We start from the raw sequence: 18,956 nt of genomic DNA, 5'->3' as shown, positions 1-18,956 counted from the left end.
AGCATGGGCAGTCCTAGGAAAAGCGTCTACTGTGATTGGTAGATGTGAAAATTTAGGGGAGGTGACACAAGAGAAAACTTTCTTTAAAAGGAAGGAGCTCGAGGTGGAATTGGGTAGTTCAGCTTTGGAAGCTGAATTGGAGTTCAGGAGTCAGAGCTAGCTCTCTGAACTCAGTTCAGGAGTTGAGGATTTCAGTGAAGAATTGGAGTTTTGCTTGGGACAAAATCTTGTGGTGAGTGGATAAAAGACTGACTAGTCTCTTAAGGCTCAGGCCTAGGCCTTTTCCTACTATTTCCTCTTATTCTGTCTCTCTCCTTTCCCTTAATTCCTTCATTTGTATTAATTAAAATCTCCATAAAACCCAGCTTTCATATTTGGGAATTTTTCCAATGGCGACTACTTATTTTTGATGAAAATCAAGACACTAAAATTATCTTTACAGTTTTGGCAATTCACAGTCTTGAAACCCATATTTTTCGTGGTCACAGACTCCAGTTGAAACAAAAACTTGGGGTGGGTGCAGTTACACTGAAGTAACTCCTCCCATTGTATACAGTGAACAGTATATACCAAATGGGTTGCCTGTAGTAAAACATGTCTAGTTGTTAACCATATTCAAATGGAGTTAATTTAATGGACTATGTAGCAATAAGCATATGATGAGTTCAAATGCTAATTTACTCTAGTTATTTGGGATATGGAAAGGCTAGATTCAGACTGAAAACAGCTACATATTTGCATTGATTCATATCTTCTATTAACCATTTGCTTTGATTAGAGAAATTTGCTATAAAAGGAAAAAGCAGGGACAGGATTGTAATAGCATCAAAAGTAGTCACTATAAGCATAAGCCTGAAAAGGACAGAGCAATTTGTCATGTGCATTCAACACCTTTGGCTCTTTTTGAGTCCAGGTAAGAGTCATGGTTGACAATCAATCAAACAGTAAGAAATTCACCTCACAGCCAGACCCAGGAATAATCAGGTGGGAAGACTGCTATTCACATAAGTCTGGAAGAGCCCATCTTAGCTGTGCTGATTGTCCTCTCAACTTTTTCCAGATAAGAACCTTTGTCCATCACAATTTGGGATCATACTTCTGAAAAGCTTTTTTCTTATGGTAGATTACTGACTGAATGATCCATCAGACAACTATACCTGAATTCAAAACCCAAAATGGTGATATTAGCTGCAGTCCCAAAATTTTTTACGTCAAATAGCAAAATGTCACTCATTATAAAATAGAAGTGATAGCACAAGTCTAGTCAGCATGCTAGCTCAAAAATGCTGTGTTTGATGTGAGTTAAGGAGGGCCTCCACACTATGAGGAATATGGGTAGCCTCTTCACAACCACACCTAGCTTGTAGCTATAGTATCTTAACAGGAAATTGTTCCCATGCTCTTATGCCAAGACTCAGAATGCCAAAGCTTCCAGTTAATTATCCCTTTTAATACCAGAAAAAGGTGGGTTGGGGGTGTATGTTTGGGTGGTCAATGATGAGGCAGGGAGAAAAAGGCAGATTTCAGTTCCATGTTTATAAATGAAAACTTACCATATCTTGATATTGCAGCAAATACAATAATAGTTGCCGCACATCAATATATTGCAGTTATACCTTTAAGTCCCCTTATACATTTTTGTAATTTCAAATGCAAACAGCTTGTATTTTTTCTCTTCACTCTGAATACTTTTTTTTTCATTCTGGGATTATTTCCAAACTAACTTTCCTTCACTGCACTAAAACAATGGGCCAATCAATCTCCAGGGGTACAGAATTACAGAGTTTCATTCTTATTTTCCTTAATACAATGTCTACAGAGTAGTACCCCAAAACTTCACTATGACTTTCTTTGTCATTCCAACATGGCCAGGTTTGTAATATCAGAAACTTGCAGGACTTTTATAACCTAATTTTAAGGTGGGAGTTAGTTCTGTTCACTGGGACAATTCTTTCTTTTTTTTCTTTTTTTTTTAAATATGTTTTATTTGATCATTTCCAAGCATTATTCGTTAAAGACATAGATCATTTTCTTTTCCTCCCCCCCCCCCCATAGGACAATTCTTTCTTAAGAATGGAATTTCATTAATTTTTTCCCCAGAATATTACCTCTTTTATTGCAGCTTTTTAGCAGTATTTCTTGCTGGATGCATTTTCCCTTTGAGCAATCTTTCAAGGTAACAAAATCTACAAATAACATGAAATAGAACACAAGACAAAGATTTTCCTACATTAATAATATAGATAAATTAACAAAAACAAATTATCACATACTTGCTAGCCTTACCTTTTTCCATTTGTAATGGTGAAAAGAACTAAATTTAGGTAAAATAAATGATCAGCTGAATTTATTACTGAATAGGATTAAGTTTGCCTTGTGGCTTTCTAAAGCCAGATTTTTTGTGGTTTCTCTTTTAGGTGGATGGTATCATCATTTCATTGTTAAGTCCCAGAGTGAAGGACAGGGCCAAAGCTTCAAAGATGAGAAAAAGGGGAGGGAGAGAGAAAAAAAAACCCAGGTGTTGTCTCATCAGGTCCCAAAATGGACATAGTGGCAATTCACCCTGGCCCTGGGCACAGCTGCAGAGTAAGTCTAGACAACGCCACCAAATATGAGGTTCTAGTAGGGCATCTCCCCAATAGGAATACTCTAGCTGTGAAGGTCCAATCCAGTCCCCTAACTAAACAGGTGCTGAGGGATAGAATAACCCCCCCAGAAAGGAGTGAGTAAGGGAGTGGAACAAAGGGGTGCCTCTTACTTCTGGGTGGAGAAAGACTCATCAGAAGACAGTGGCCCCAAATTGGGTACTAAAAATGATGTGGTGGTGAGATCAGGATCTTGTCCAAATAATTGGCAGCTCAGGCAGTCTCCATGTCTGAGCAAGTTTTATTGTTTTTAGGGAGGCATGGTGGTGTTTTGGCCATGGCAATGAAAAGGGCCAGTGATGATGGAATGGCCTTGGTATAAGGGTTAAAACTTAATGGTTGGACAATAATTATATGAAATTATGTGGTTGCCAATATTTATTATAATTTGAGTCAGACATTTATTTACAAATATTTACAAGTTGATAGGAAACACCAAAGTAGAGAAATATGAAGGGGATAGAGAAGTTATCTATCCTATCAACCTAAATGTTTACTCTGGGTCTGCTTAATCCAGGCAGAGATTAATTAGCTCTCAGCCAGGAAGGCTGGTGGTAAGTAACCACGAGGCCTCCTCCAAGATGGAAGCTAGTCTCTTAGGAAATTAGGAAAGGAGTCAGGCTTTCCCTTGAAGACTATCTCCAGGAGATACTCTCCAAGAGACTTGACTTTACAAGACTGCCTCAGCTGAAGGATTTCATGACTTTTATGGTGGTTTCTTGTCCCTGGCCCTCTTCACAGGGGCCAATCACAGTTTCCAAATTGTCTAGCACTGCCCAGGGGACAGTGTCTATTGGATTGACTTCTTGACTGTAAGGATAATTTTAGGGTTGTGAACTAATCTAAATTAATTTGGTCACCAGAGAAAATCCCAAATAAAATACCCAAGTCAGCTTAGTAATTTATGGTGATTTTAATTAATATAGAGGGAAGGAGAAGAGAGAGAAGAGGATATAGAATTTCCCCTGCCTGAATTTGGTACTGGCTAAGAAACAGAAAGGAAGATCAGTGGAATAGACTGGGGGAAAGCGACCTCAGCAAGACAGTATACGATAAACCCAAAGATCCCAGCTTTTGGGACAAAAATCCACTATTCGATAAAAACTGCTGGGAAAATTGGAAGACAGTGTGGGAGAGACTAGGAATAGATCAACACCTCACACCCTACACCAAGATAAATTCAAAATGGGTGAGTGACTTAAACATAAAGAAGGAAACCATAAGTAAATTGGGTAAACACAGAATAGTATACATGTCAGACCTTTGGGAGGGGAAAGGCTTTAAAACCAAGCAAGATATAGAAAGAATCACAAAATGTAAAATAAATAATTTTGACTACATCAAACTAAAAAGCTTTTGTACAAACAAAACCAATATAACTAAAATCAGAAGGGAAACAACAAATTGGGAAAAAATCTTCATAGAAACCTCTGACAAAGGTTTAATTACTCATATTTATAATGAGCTAAATCAATTGTACAAAAAATCAAGCCATTCTCCAATTGATAAATGGGCAAGGGAAATGGATAGGCAGTTCTCAGATAAAGAAATCAAAACTATCAACAAGCACATGAAGAAGTGTTCTACATCTCTTATAATCAGAGAGATGCAAATCAAAACAACTCTGAGGTATCACCTCACACCTAGCAGATTGGCTAACATAACAGCAAAGGAAAGTAATGAATGCTGGAGGGGATGTGGCAATGTAGGGACATTAATTCATTGCTGGTGGAGTTGTGAACTGATCCAACCATTCTGGAGGGCAATTTGGAACTATGCCCAAAGGGCGACAAAAGAATATCTACCCTTTGACCCAGCCACAGCACTGCTGGGTCTGTACCCCAAAGAGATAATGGACACAAAGACTTGTACAAAAATATTCATAGCTGCGCTCTTTGTGGTGGCCCAAAACTGGAAAACGAGGGGATGCCCATCAATTGGGGAATGGCTGAGCAAATTGTGGTATATGTTGGTGATGGAATACTATTGTGCTAAAAGGAATAATAAAGTGGAGAAGTTCCATGGAGACTGGAACAACCTCCAGGAAGTGATGCAGAGCGAGAGGAGCAGAACCAGGAGAACATTGTACACAGAGACTAATACACTGTGGTATAATCGAATGTAATGGACTTCTCCATTAGTGGCGGTGTAATGTCCCTGAACAACTTGCAGGGATCCAGGAGAAAAAAACACCATTCATAAGCAAAGGATAAACTATGGGAGTGGAAACACCGAGAAAAAGCAACTGCCTGAATACAGAGGTTGAGGGGACATGACAGAGGATAGACTCTAAATGAACACTCTAATGCAAATACTATCAACAAAGCAATGGGTTCAAATCAAGAAAACATCTAATGCCCAGTGGACTTACGCGTCGGCTATGGGGGGTGGGGGGGAGGAAAAGAAAATGATCTATGTCTTTAACGAATAATGCTTGGAAATGATCAAATAAAATATATTTAAAAAAAAAAAAAGAATTTCCCCTGCCTGGCCTGTGCCAGAGGGAGTTCAAAGACCTCCACCACAAGGTCTTTGAAGAAGATTAGAAGCTTTTCTAAGAGGATAGTGTTCGGAAGGTAAAGGAGAAAAGAATCAGCCTAAACTCAGAGAGAGCTCAGTGAAGATGCCTCGCCTGATCTAGGCTACTCAGCTTCTCCCAGTATCATATCAAGGAAAACTCACCACCAAAACTGGATGATAGCTACTACCACACCAAGATGCTGAAATGCTCAGCAAGCTGACACCAGAGCCACCTCTCTGCTGAAAGAGGCTCGAGAGAGGAAGTGACGCGAAATATATAGATGGTTTTTATATCACTTTCCTGCATCCCACATGTACCAATGGTAGCTTAAGCTTGATTTAGGACAGCCCAGGAGTCTGTCAGTTGTTTCTGATTTGTCATTTGCTAGCACATGTTTGTCACAGGCATCTCCTAAATACTTAATCCTTAAGTACGGGTGTAGACATTTCTGTTTTTGTTAGACTAAGTAGGGTGGAGTAATCTAAAGTTCACAATCCCCCCTGATGATGATTGGGAGACTAGTCTCCCCAATTGATCACTAAACATAATCATCCTACACCTCCAAATTTTCTAACTGCAGGTGCATACATAATTTCACCTTCTAAGAGGAAATTGCAATAGTAAGTTAGAAGAAGGAAATAGGAGAAAGACAGCAAAACCAATGTTTGCTGGGCACATTAACAAAAACCAAATAGGAGGCAGTCCCCTTTTGGCATAAGAGTATACATTCAAATAAATGTTCAATCAAACTTCAGTTCAATCAATCACACCCACAGTTCGTTCCACATCTTCTTGATATAGTATAGGTTTTCTGGCATCTTTCTGCAACAGTTCATTCTCTGGATTTAAGAGTTAGCAAGCTTCTTTCCTTGCAGATCTTTTCTTGAACAAAATTTCAAAATCCTGGATTTTTATTAAAATAAAATCCCCCCTGAAGTGGGTGTTAAGAAACATCCAATTCAGCTCAGGATACATGGTTGAGTTATGGGAGTGTATGAGTTAATTTTCAAAAGAAGAGAAAAACAAAAACCAAAAACAAGGAAGAGAGAAAAATGGAAGAATGTTAAACTTTTGGGAGAAAGGAAAAATACATTCAAAATAGGCCCTTATTTGGGTTTAATCTGTGCTTCTTATTTTTATCCCATTTCCTAGAATCAGACAAAAACATTAATCACAGTCCCATAACATTTTATCAATAAATGGAGGGTTTCCACACTTTGAAGCTTTTTGGGTATGCATTAATATTATAGCCAGTATATATATAAAACATATATTACTTTAGAAAAAAACAATATTAATTATATGTACCTTTAGTACAAGAAATGAGAAAAGAGGGGGAAAATAAAATATTTTAATCAAAATAAAAGAAAAGCAATAATAAAAATAAGGGGAGAAAAAAATCAGGAATTCAATGTGTTCCTGAAAACAGTATCCACTTGTCTATGGATTATTATCTCCAATGCATGTGATAGGATACAGTCAATCAGTCTCAATAGAAGATGCTCTCTTTACATGTGAGCAATGAATCCAAGAGTCCTTCTCTCCAATTGTGGTGGCAAAAAATTGGAAAATGAGGGGATGCCCTTCAATTGGGTAATGGCTGAACAAATTGTGGTATCTGTTGGTGATGGAATACTATTGTGCTCAAAGGAATAATAAAGTGGAGGAATTCCATGGGAACTGGAAGGACCTCCAGGAAAATTGATGCAGAGTGAGAGAAGCAGAACCAGGAGAACATTGTACACAGGGTACAATCGAATGTAATGGACTATTCCATTAGTGGCAATGCAATGATCCTGAACAACCGGTAGGGATCTATGCGAAAGAACATTCAGAGGAAAAACTGTGGGAGAAAAAAGACAGAAGAAAATTTATAGATGTTGGAGTAGTTCACAATATTTGGAATGGCCCTTCCCAGGAAGGCTGAGTTGTTCCAGTACACTGGAAATTCTTAATATACACCTTGTCTCCTGGGTTTAGGTCATGAAGTGAAAAGTCTAGTGGTCCGGCTTGTACTGCAACTCCGGATTCATGGAGTTCACACAGTTTGTGCTGTAATTCCTGTATATAGGAAATAGTAGTATCTCCCCCCAATAGTGATGTATATGAAGGGGAGAAAGGCTTAGCCTGTATAGGTGGATGTCCTAAAAGCATCTCAAATGGTGAGATATGTAGGTCTCCTTTAGGCCTGCTTCTAAGACAAAATAGAGCCAGAGGGAGAATTTCAGGCTGTTTTAAATGGGCCTCAGTGCATAATTTTCCAATCATAGTTTTAAGTACTTTATTCATTCTTTCAACTTGGCCTAAGATCTGGGGATGATATGGTATATGAAATTTGAGAGTCATCCCCAAGCAAGAATATATTTGATTTAGGACAGAATCAGTAAAATGACTTCCTCTAATTGAATTAATATGTGCTGGGAGGCCAAAGCGAGGAATAATCTCTTTTAAAAGCACCTTAGCAACAAAAGCCACTGTGACTTGGGCCCTAGGAAATGCTTCTGGCCATCTGGTCAGTTGATCTACTATGACTAGTCAAAATGTATAATGTCCAGCCTTTGGCATTGTTATGCCATCTATCTGTAGGTGTTCAAAAGGTGTGTAAGCCAGAGGATGCTCACCAAAGGCTTTGCCATGAAATGCATATTGGTTATATGCTTGACAGGTCAAACAGGCTGTACACACTTTAGAGGCTATAGTAGTTACGCCAGGGGCTATCCATACTCTCTTAACAGAGTCCACGATGCTCTGGGTACCAAAGTGACCATTTTTATGAATAGATTGGCAAATTTGGTGATAGAAACTTCTAGGGAGCAGGGGTTTCCCTTCAGATGACACCCACACTCCATTAATCTGTTTTGCTTTGAATTTTTGCTTCCATTTTCCACTTCCTTTTCATTATAGGAAAGTGATAAATTTAAGTCATCAGTGGTTGTTAATGTTAACATTAATTCAGACCCTTCTATGCTAGCTTTGCAGTGGCATCTGCTCAATCATTTCCCCTAGAGACGGGGTCAGTGCCACCTGTATGGGCAGATCAATGAACTACAGCTATGGCTTCAGGCAGCTGGAGAGCAGAAAGAACTTCATTAATAATTCCTGCATTAGCTATAGATTTTCCAGCTGAGGTTAAAAATCCTCTCTGGAGCCATAACATTCCGACTGAGTGACAAATGCCAAAAGCATATCTAGAATCCATATAAATTGTTGCCTTTTTGTCCTTGGCAATTATATAGGTGTGTTTCAGAGCTATGAGTTCTGCACCTTGAGTGCTAATATTAGAGGGCAGCAAAGCTGACCACTCAGTGGCAAATTCTGTGACTACAACAGCTCCAATGTAGCATATGCCATCCCTCTTAAAATAGGAACCATCAGTAAATAAGACTAAATCTGGATTGTCTAAGGGAGTGTCCAAGAGATTATCTTGAGGCTTTTCTGCCATGGATACACCGCTGAAGGTGTTCTCGCTTTTCATAGGATTCACACATTTCTGAGTGGTTACCCAGTTTGGATTCACACATATCTGAGTTATCACCCTCCCTTCAGGTTAAGTAGGGATATCTTCCTTTTTGTGATAGGGAGAAATGGGAATTGAGTTGCAAACAGGCAAGAGAAAGGATGTTGCACAGAGATCAGTGTGCTGGAGTTCCCAAATGCCAAGGAACCATACAAGATTGGCTTCTGGAATGTGGGGAAAGAATAAAGGTGGGTACAGAATGGTGTAAGGGGCTTTTGGTTTCCTGTTTCTGGGACAGTCTGAAGCTTCAACTTCCTCTGGCTTGGGATCTCCATCAAGTCGAGGAGGAGGTTTGGATCTTGTCCACTTTGAGCCAAAACCATTAGCTTTGGTATTCTGAGAGAAGATATCCATTGTGCCCTGTCACCTACTTGTGTTCCAGTCTTGTGAGAGACTTTTCCCAGCTGCTCTGAGCTCTGTGTTCAGCCTGCCAGGGAAGGGAGACCAGACTACCTACAGCCATCTTGGCCTAATGGCCTGGGTTGGTCCCTTTAGATAAAGAGTCCACCTACCTGAACTAAAGACTTATACACCTTACCAAACTTTATATGGGAGGAATTTAGTCAGGTAATAAGATATCTGTAGAATTTTTAGACAGCCAGAGTAGGGATTTAAGGATCTTTGAAGACCCAAAGGCAATCCTTTGCAGGAACTATAGAAAGTAGGGAGGATTAGCTAGTATTACTAGATTTAGGGCAACCTATCTCCTTTTCCTCCCATCATGCTTACTATTGTGAAATAAACCCTGTATTTTTTTTTAAACTCTTCAAAAAGTCAGATAAGTGCAACTGGGCCTAGGAGTGGCTTGCAGGCCTCTCCCCACCATGGGATATTAAGAAATCAACAAGCCTTGGTATCACCTGCCTACCAATTACCATCCAGGCCAATTACCAATATTTCATTTTGGAGGTGTAAACTCCTGTAGTAAGAGTTTATGAACTTCCCTTACTTTAGGGTTAAGTAAGGATATATTTTCTTTTGTTGATTAATTCAAAAGTAGACAAAAGAGAGTTAATCCTGTCTTCACAATCTAGTGAGGTACTAAGTAGGGGTACTTAGGTTATTGTTTTCCAAAATGTTAACTCAAAGTAGGCAAAGAGAATAAAGGAATCCCTTTTCACAAGTGTAAACTTAGAATAGACAAAGAGAACCAAGAATTTCCTTTCACATTGTCAATGGAGAGGCCAGGTGGTAGAGTGGCCCTTAGAGGTTTTCAGGAATGCTTTTTATCTTGATTAGTTTACTAAGGAAGGGGTCATTTGTTTTAGTGGTTGTTGATCTATTGTTCCCAAAGAATCGATGTCATTATACCCATGGCTCACTTTGGTCTATATGACTTTACCTAAGATTCACTCTGTTTCCCCACTGTGGAAGGTGGGGTGAAAAATTAAATGAGATGTTAAGTATCTATTAAGCATACTGGGATAACTGCAGGTTACCTTTGCCTGATTCTGTGCAGATTCCAAAAGGGGAGAAATTCCTAGTTTGTTGTGCACATGCTAATTGGCCAGTCACAGAGCTCTGCCTATATCCTTATAGCAACTCATAGAAATCCTTATAGCAAACTATCTGCAGGGCAGTTCACACCAAAATGAGATCTTATTTGTAGAGCACTTCCAGTGCCTGATAAATAAAAAGTGCTTAATAAATGCTTTCTTTCTTTTTAAATTTTTTTTTACTCTTTAAACTTTATTTTCCTCATCTGTAAAATGGTAGTAATAATATTTTATCTATTTTACGAGATTATGGATTTGGAAGGTATCTCAGAGGCTATCTAGTCTCATTTTGAAGATGAGGAAATAGGAGTTCATGAAGGGTGGCACTTACCTAAAGTCACACTCTGATCAGGTTGTGGTGAAGACTACTTCTGTGAATTGGATTGACTGAGAACATTATTTACCCCTTTCCTTCTTCAGGTTTTTCCCCAATCTCTTTCCAGTCCCATTTCCTTCAGGAAGCCTTTGTCACCCAAACCTACCATAAACTCTCTTCTCTCAGATTAACAGTAGAATTTGCTCTGTCCACCACCCATAACAACTCAATTCTCTCCTATTCTGTTCTATTTTTGACTGTTCTCTGACTGTAAACCCTGTATCCCTACCTAAATTAGGGGCTCCCCAAAGCCATGCATTAAAACTCAGAACTAGCTTGGGAAAAGAAAGAAAAGAAGGAAGGGAGGGAGGGTAGGGTAGGAGAGGAGAGGGATAGAAGAGAAAAAACAATCCTGGACTTTGTCTACTGAAAGCTTAAGACCTTTTATGGAAGACAGACCTGAGATTGTGATCTGTGCGAACCAGGGAGACTTGGGAAGGAAAAGGAGTGATATCCTTGTTGGGATGTCTTCAGGCATGAAAAGCTCTGTACTTAGAAGCAAGAGGACATGGGTTCTATCCCTGGTTGATGTTTATATCCAAGAGATTATCAGAGACTGAGGAAGTAGAACTAGCATAACAAAAACTACAGAGAATCTGAGTTCAGATTCTGACTCTTTTGTTTACTAAACATGTAACCTTGAGTAAGGCTGTTAAACCTGCTTTGGTCTCAGTTTCTTCATTTGCAAAACAAAGAGATTAACTTTATTAACTATTTTGATATAATTGGTTTCCTTTGTAATCTGTGAAGATTGGATTTGGCTCTCCCCTGATTGTAACAAGAAAGGTACTTAGTTCTTCCTTGATTGTGAAGATTAAATTGTAATCCCCTGTCTATTTTTAGATTTTAATCCCCAAAAATGTAAGCACAGTACTTAAAGTTGAGTATGGAGATCTACCCATTTTGGATTTTAACCACAAAAAGGTATGAACACCCATTTCATACATTGAGTGGGAGGTCTGTGACCCACGTGTGAAATAGTGAGTAGTCCTAGAGTGGAGCATTGACTGTGATTAGTAGACATAAAAATTTAGGGGAAGTGACGCAAGAGAAAAAGGTCTTTAAAAGTGGAAACAGAGACACACACAGATACACTTGGAGTGGAACTTCCTGTAAGAAGCAGTTCTACTGGAGTTGAGGCGGATAAAGAATCTGCTGATTGAACTGACACATGGTGAGTGTAGAGGCTGACTTCCTCTCCTTGGCCTTTCTGGAGATGTTAGGAAAAGTCCTATTGTCTTGAGACTCCTTTCCCTTGACTGAGGCCTTTGAATTCCTACCTGGCTCAGAGGAAGCTGGAGCTCTCTCTCTCTTTCCTTTTCTTCTCTTTCTCTCTTCCTTAATATCTTTCCTCTGTTGTAAAATAAACTACCATAAATTCCATTCTGACTTTAGTAATTCATTTTTTTGGGATTTAGTAGTTAAGTCCCTGGAGACCAATTAAATATATTCAGCCCAACCATAAATTTAACAAATACTAAGTATTTTATTTTATACATGTAAAACATTCTGGTAATATTTCCCCAGAGTGTCAAAGGGGGTCTACAGGTCAATATCCCCTGGACTAGATAAGCTTAAAAATACTTTTTTTTTAAATTAATAAGCATTGCTTTCTCCCTTTCACCTGCCTCCAGTGGTAGAGGGGGAGCCCTTATATAACAAATATTCATAATAAAGATAATCTTTAAAGTTCCTTTTATCTCTAAATCTTTTGCTTAAATGAGATTATGTATGCAAAGCTCTTTCAAACCATGTCATTATATATAGTGAATGCCAGTTATCATTGGACCTCATTTTCCCCATCTCTTAAAAATAAGAGAATTCGATTAATTAATCTTTCAAGTTCTGAGTCCTGATTCAGGTCTTCTAGAATTCTGATTCTCTAGTTTTAATGTTACACAATTCTAAGTATCTCACGTGGGAGTTTGTTTGAGCTGATCTTTGGGCCTGGGCCCTAAGGAGGCAGGGGGAGAGGGAGGAAGGAAACTTGGGGGAAAGGTCTGGAAGAGAAGCACCTCATTCTTAACTTTTATTTTTTCAGTTCAATTTCTTCTTTCTTTGTCAGTCTGGATTCCATGAGGCCTGAGGGCAATCATTAATGGTATTGGGGAAAGGAGGGGGGGGATAGGAATTGCCCTTCAAACTTTGCCCCCTGAGATCGCTAACTAACTCCCTTGGATGGCCCCTCCTTGGCAAGGCAGGCCTTTCACCTGTCAATCCCTGGTCTCCTTGGTCACTAAACCCTCAGCTCCCCACTGGGGTGAAGTGGGAGGTACAGGGGGCCAGAACTGGAACCAGAGCTGAATCCTAAACAGGGCCTCTGAAGTTCTTCTGGCCTTTTTCTGGAGGTAGGGAATCCTCCCATCCCTTTCCCTCCTCCTCTCCATTGGAAATTCTGTTCTAGATGGTTCCCCCTGTGTTCTTTTCAGCTGATTCTCTTCTCTAACTCCCTCATTTCATTGTCGGGGAAGCTGAGGCCCAGACACTTGGAGAAACTTTCCAAAGGTTACATAGCTAAGCAGAAACAGGCAGGATTAGAATCAACCCTTCTTCCGCTTCCAGGGAAGGGCTGTAGAAACAATTCTATTTGCTTTATCCCCCTGGCTTCCTACCACAGATTGTTGGAAATGGGTGCAGTGATGGAGAAGGCTCCAGAGAGTGCTTAGGGTGAAGGGTTGTGTGGTGTGGAACTGAGAGAAATTCAGGGAAGGAAGGCTATGGGGGATGAAATGGGGAAGCCTCTTCTGGGGGAAGGAGTTCCTTTTTTGATCTCTCTCCAATCTATCTTTTTGCCCCTAGAGGTTACCAACCATGAGCCTCTCTTAACATTTCTTGGACAAGATTTGTTGTTATTGTAGTTGTTGTTTTGTCATGTCTGACTTGGGAGTTTTCTTGGCAAAGGTACTGGAGTGGTTTGCTTGCCATTTCCTTCTCCAGCTTATTTTACAGATGAGAGGTTAAGTGACTTCCCAGGGTCCACACAGCCAGTAAGTATTTGAGCTAGATTTGAAGTCAGGTCTTTCTGAGCACAGACCCGAGACTCTATCCACCACATCACTGAGCTATTCTGTATCAGACTCCCAAACCAATATGAAACAGTTTCCCTCAGGGATGAGAAAAAAAGGGGCAGAAAAGTTAAATTTATATTTTTCTGAAGGGCGTCAGTACCATGAAAAGAAAAAAAAATGATTCATTTGACTCAGATTGTATTCCCATTTTTGACTTGCTAAATGACTGAGCAAATTTCTGGTCTGAGTAATGATTGGGGCTTGAAGATGGAGTGGGAAGGAAGAAGGTGGAATTGAGATTTCCCTCTTCCTTCCTCTCTCCCCTCAGAGGTGAAGGGTATGAGATCATTTCCTCATGATAAAGTATGGAGAAGAGCAGAAAGCTTTGGTCAAAGGTCAGAGATTCGACTTCCAGAAGGATTCAACTATCTGTACTTCCTGGTCCTCCTAGCCTCTGCTCTCCTGGTGTCCTTTCTCCTCCCTACCTCCTCTCCTTCCTTTTTTCTCTCTTGACTAATGGCTGACTCTCTCCATCCCAACTACCCAAGACCTTTTCCTTCTAAACCAGGAACTTGGGGTATATGAACATTAAAAAAATATGTTTGCCTATTTAAACATGACTGATTTCTTTTGTAATCCTATGTATTTGATTTATGCATCAAAAGGCATTATTCTGAGGAGCCCATTGACTTCATGAGGCTAGCAAAAGGGTCTCTGCCTCTAGGGTTAAGATCCTAGACCCTCCCCAATCCCAGTCTCCCTACCCCAATTTCCAATCTCCATTTCCCAGCAATGGAGATACTTCTAGTCATGACACTTCCTCATCCCTCCCTGCCCCCTTCCTAAACCCATCCTCCCTCAGCCTCTGGCTTCCACTTCTGTTGGGTTCCAGGGACCACACACCATGGCTCAACTGGTATGGGGATTGCTGTTCCTGGGTCTCATGGCCATGGCTCATGGGCTTCAGAAGGGTGATGATCTGCTCAATGTCTGCATGGATGGTAAACACCACAAGTACGAGCCTAGTCAAGAAGATGATCTTCATCAACAGGTAAATGGCAGGGAGAATACCTCCTGCTTACTGGGAGTGGGGGAAGCCCTACTACTGTATGAAATCCTGAATAGGAGATTATATTTGCAGGAGATTAGGCTAGTGAGTGGACCAGAGAGGACAGGTAGCACTGCACATCCCCAATTTAGGGACAGGAGCACTCTTCCTAATAGTTCCTAATTTGACAGTTTTCAAAGTTTTCTCACAATAGCAATAACCACCAAAGGTGGGAAGTTAATCCATTTTTCAGATGAGGAAACTGAGGCTTAAGAGCTAGGAGATTTGCTCAGAGTTAGAGAGCTAGTCATGCTGGGACTAATCTGCATCTACATTTCAGGCTTTTGGAAGTTTCATAGAATCCTAGATTGTCAGAACTAGAAGTGATAGTCAATGCACTTGGCAATGGGAATCCTGGGGAAAGATTAGACATAGCCTGTTCAGAATTTACCATCAAATAAGAGCAAAGAGAACTCTATAAATGAGTAAGCTAAAAAGACTGGGAGGAAGATAAGAGCAAAGAAGATTTTACAGAAAGTGCAGGAATTTGAGGAGAAAGTTCTTTTAAAAATTTATCTGTGGGTGCACTAGGTGGCTCAGTGGATTGAGAGCCTAGAGACAGAGGTCCTGGGTTCAAATCTGGCCTCAGACACTTCCTAGCTATGTGACCCTGGGCAAGTAATTTAACTCCAATTGCCTAGCCTTTGTCACTATTCTGCCTTGGATCAAATACACAGTATTGATTCTAAGATGGAAAGTAACGGGTTTAACAAATTTTTTAAATCTGAAAATGGCTTAATTTTTAAAAAAATTTGAAAAGTCCATGTTATCTGCACAATCTCAGGATTGGAAACACAGAAGAAAAAGCCCAAGGCTCTTGTAAGAAATACAGTGAGTGCATAGTGGGTGGTAGGTGAAGGATAAATTGATGGAGGAAATCCTGAACATATAGTTTTATCAAGCAATGCAAAGACAAATGTCCACATTGAACCAGGCACCTTCCTCCCCTGAAACATGGACCCTGAATACTGAGGGAGATAAACTTTTTTATACATTTTATACATTATATACATTAATGTATATTTATACAATATACAATCAAACAAGGAAACTATTAACCTGAATTCAACATTAGGTAATTTGACTTCTAATTGGAGGAGAGATCAGGGACTTTCCAAGTTGGGAAGGGGAGAAAGAGGTGTACCCCTCTAGTTGCCTACTCAATGAAGGGAACAATGAAACAGTAACTGATTGACCAGTCCAGGGCCAGTTTTCAAGAGATGTGTGGGGGCTTGAGCTGTATAATTAGGAGAAAACTCCTTGCACCTCTCTGGATCTGGCTGGGTTTCTGGCCAGCATGACCCAGGTATGGTTAGAGCAGGTAGAGGTGTCCACTTTCCCAGGCAGGCAGAGTTAGGGTCAAACAATGCAACAAGACCTTCCCATAATTCTCCCCTCTCCCCCATTGACTATCAAGTTTTCTATTCCCTCAACTCTCCACCCTCCAGTGTAGCCCATGGAAGAAAAGAGCCTGCTGCACAGCAAACACCAGCATTGCAGCCCATGAGGATGCCTCCCACTTGTATAAGTTCAACTTTAACCACTGTGGGATGCTGACTCCAGCCTGCAAACGCCACTTTGTCCAGGATCTGTGTCTCTACGAGTGTTCCCCAAACCTGGGACCTTGGATCCAGCCTGTAAGTGATTGAGGGGGAAACAAGTCTTTTGTCCTTATGTTGCCCCCAGCATTGAGAGGCCTCTGCTTCTGAGGACACCTGCCAGTGCTGAGAGTTTGAAAACTGATGCTGCTTCTTCCCCATCAAGGTAAATTCAAGCTGGAGGAAGGAAAGAGTCTTGAACATTCCCCTCTGCAAGGAGGATTGTAACATGTGGTGGGAGGACTGTAAAACCTCCTATACCTGCAAAGAGAACTGGCACAAAGGCTGGAATTGGAGTTCAGGTGAGGCTCAGCTCTGTGACCTCCCTGCCCTGTTAGGGGAGCCCAGCTTTTGGGGGCCCTGGTCCCCATGGCAAAGAGGATCTGGGGGAAGGGTGGCATCTCTGTGCCCTTGCACAGGAGGTAGGGACATGGACTCTGGGTGTAGAGTACTGTGTATTGTGGTTTTGATGTTCTGGGGAGTTCTGCTGAACTTCAACTTTTCTTTTTTTGTTGGCTATAGCTTATGTCTGTCTGGAAGGACACAAGGCTAAAGAGATTTTGAGAAGTGTAGTTGATAGAAAAACAAGATAAAGTGAAGGGTTCAGGCATGGGCATGGAACCTTGGGACTGAAGATAGACATCTGGGGCAAAGCTTGAGCCTCAGCTTAGGGGCTGGGATTTGGCATTAAGTATGGAGGAGTGTGGGCTTGTTTTGAGTAGAAAGTTAGGCTAGTTAAGCAGGACCTGGGGGAAGGACCAGAGGGTAGAGGGCTGGCCAGGATTTTGGTTTGTGGATGTGGATTGGGGGCTAAGGGTGTAGGACTCCATGTTGGGGGAGGTGGGGGTCTGAGTTTTGGGGTTGGAATGTAACAATTTGGGAGGGAGAGACTCTAGATGTTGAAAGCTGGGGATTTGGAGTCTAATGCCAAGTTGGAGCTCAGGACTAGGATCCAGAGTTGATCATGGAGAAGGGAGGGGGAAAGCTTGGGAGTTGGGGTTGAAGACTGGAGGGTGGAAAGATGAATCTAGAGTTACTGGAGGAGGGGTCTGACTGATTTTCTTCACTTCCATTCCACAGGGATTAATGAGTGCCCAGTTAAGGCTGCTTGCCATCCTTTCTCCTTTTACTTCCCAACACCAACCTCTCTCTGTGAAAACATTTGGAGTCGCTCTTATAATGCAAGTCACTCTTATGGCCGAGGCAGTGGCAAATGTATCCAGATGTGGTTTGACCCAGCCCAGGGAAACCCCAATGAAGCTGTGGCTAAATTCTATGCCAATAGTTCTGCCCCAGACATCTTCAGTTGGGGGTGCAGTTTTCCCTTCTTGACTCTGCTGCTGCCGCTGCTTCTCTGGGCTTGATCCTTCTCAGGCACAAAATCCAACTAATCTCCACACAAACCCATAGGCTACATTGACTGTCTGAGACCTCTGGGACCCCAGCTTCCTGCCTGACTCAGCCTGCTTCTCCAGAGACCCTGACTTCCTGATCTGGATTCTCCCTGCTCAAACCATCCACAGCAGCCTGATGTGCCTGTTTGGAAACCCTCAGCCCTATATGCTTTGGATTTCACAAGACTCATCTCACTCCTGAGGTGAGCAGAAAAGGGAGAGCCTTCCTTCCCCTCCCCCAACTCTTAATTAACTCCAATTCCAATCTTTCCTCTCCCCTCTGAATTACAGAATACCCCAATCTCCAGTCTTTCCCTTAGTGGAAATTAGATTTGATTCTAAAGGAAAATCCTTTTTACTATTTTCAAGCATGGATTTTTTCTTTGATTATATTTGTATCCCTAGTATATGTTCCATGTATATGTAGGCATTTAATAAATGGTGATTGATTAAAAAAATATTCCTTCTCTCCTCCTTCCCAGTTCTTCTTCATATAATAGAAGTGTTCCTTTAGCACTCTAACCCAGCCTATTTTTCCTCAAGTTTCACCATTGAAGGGTTTCTTCTTTGAGTTAAGTAAAGCCTTGATCATCCCTTGGTAACTATGCAGTTACTTTTGGGCACCTGGGCACTTTCAACAATTATCACTACCAGGCAATAAGATCTGATAAAGAAGTAGAAATGATGATCAAAGGAGGAGCTTGACTTCTAAGCCAGAGCCCTGATACCTAGAAGATCAAACAGGCATTTGGAATAGGGGGAATGGGAGGTAGTGAATGGTCCAACCAAAGTGAGGATCTACTAAGATGATCTTAAAGTCATCTCAACCTCTCCTCTTTCTTTGTGCTGTGGGTCCCTATCTTCTCCTCATTTAGCCTCCATATCTAATAAAGTGTCCATTCTTCTGAAGGATAGGCACAGACATGACTTGGGTTTCTTACACATTTTTAAAGGCAGAATTGTAAGATGGGGAGAGGACAGTGAATTTGGGGACAGAAGACCTGGGTTCAGATTCAACCACCATTGCTTATTTATGAGCTTAGACCAATCCATTGACTTTTCTCCCTCAGTTTTTGCACCAATAAAAATAAAAGACTGGAATACATGGCTTCTAACTTCAATCTCAATTCTAAATATGTGATCCTGAGGGAAATATGGGAACAGAGAAGTAAAAATTAGATAGAATTTCCCTTAGAGGTCCGGGATCTAGAGGTGTCCAGCATTCTCCAGTTATCTGCCTCAATCAGATTAAATTATCATTAAGATGTATTTTAATTAAATAAAAATACAATA

General features: G+C 40.8%; 1 protein-coding gene across 1 annotated transcript; it reads left to right on the top strand.

Annotated features, from left to right (window-relative positions):
- Nucleotides 1–12,778: 12,778 nt before the first annotated feature.
- On the top strand, nucleotides 12,779–18,123 carry LOC100015543 (folate receptor alpha-like). Its single transcript, XM_001369543.4, has 5 exons — nucleotides 12,779–12,903; nucleotides 14,456–14,614; nucleotides 16,120–16,308; nucleotides 16,436–16,571; nucleotides 17,350–18,123. Exons 2-5 carry the CDS (start codon nucleotides 14,468–14,470, stop codon nucleotides 17,631–17,633), a joined length of 756 nt encoding a protein of 251 aa, XP_001369580.2. The 5' UTR covers nucleotides 12,779–12,903; nucleotides 14,456–14,467; the 3' UTR covers nucleotides 17,634–18,123.
- Nucleotides 18,124–18,956: the final 833 nt, after the last annotated feature.

Source organism: Monodelphis domestica, chromosome 4 (genome assembly GCF_027887165.1).
Source record: "Monodelphis domestica isolate mMonDom1 chromosome 4, mMonDom1.pri, whole genome shotgun sequence".
Classification (NCBI taxonomy): Eukaryota; Metazoa; Chordata; class Mammalia; order Didelphimorphia; family Didelphidae; genus Monodelphis; species Monodelphis domestica.
Note: the sequence above shows the minus strand (reverse complement) of the source record. Positions and strands in the feature narration are given on the sequence as shown.

Coding starts and splice junctions, on each gene's coding strand:
- LOC100015543 (XM_001369543.4), top strand. CDS start 14,468: ATGGCTCAACTGGTATGGGGATTGCTGTTCCTGGGTCTCATGGCCATG. Junction 16,309..16,435: donor TGGGACCTTGGATCCAGCCT/GTAAGTGATTGA, acceptor TTCCCCATCAAG/GTAAATTCAAGCTGGAGGAA. Junction 16,572..17,349: donor AGGCTGGAATTGGAGTTCAG/GTGAGGCTCAGC, acceptor TCCATTCCACAG/GGATTAATGAGTGCCCAGTT.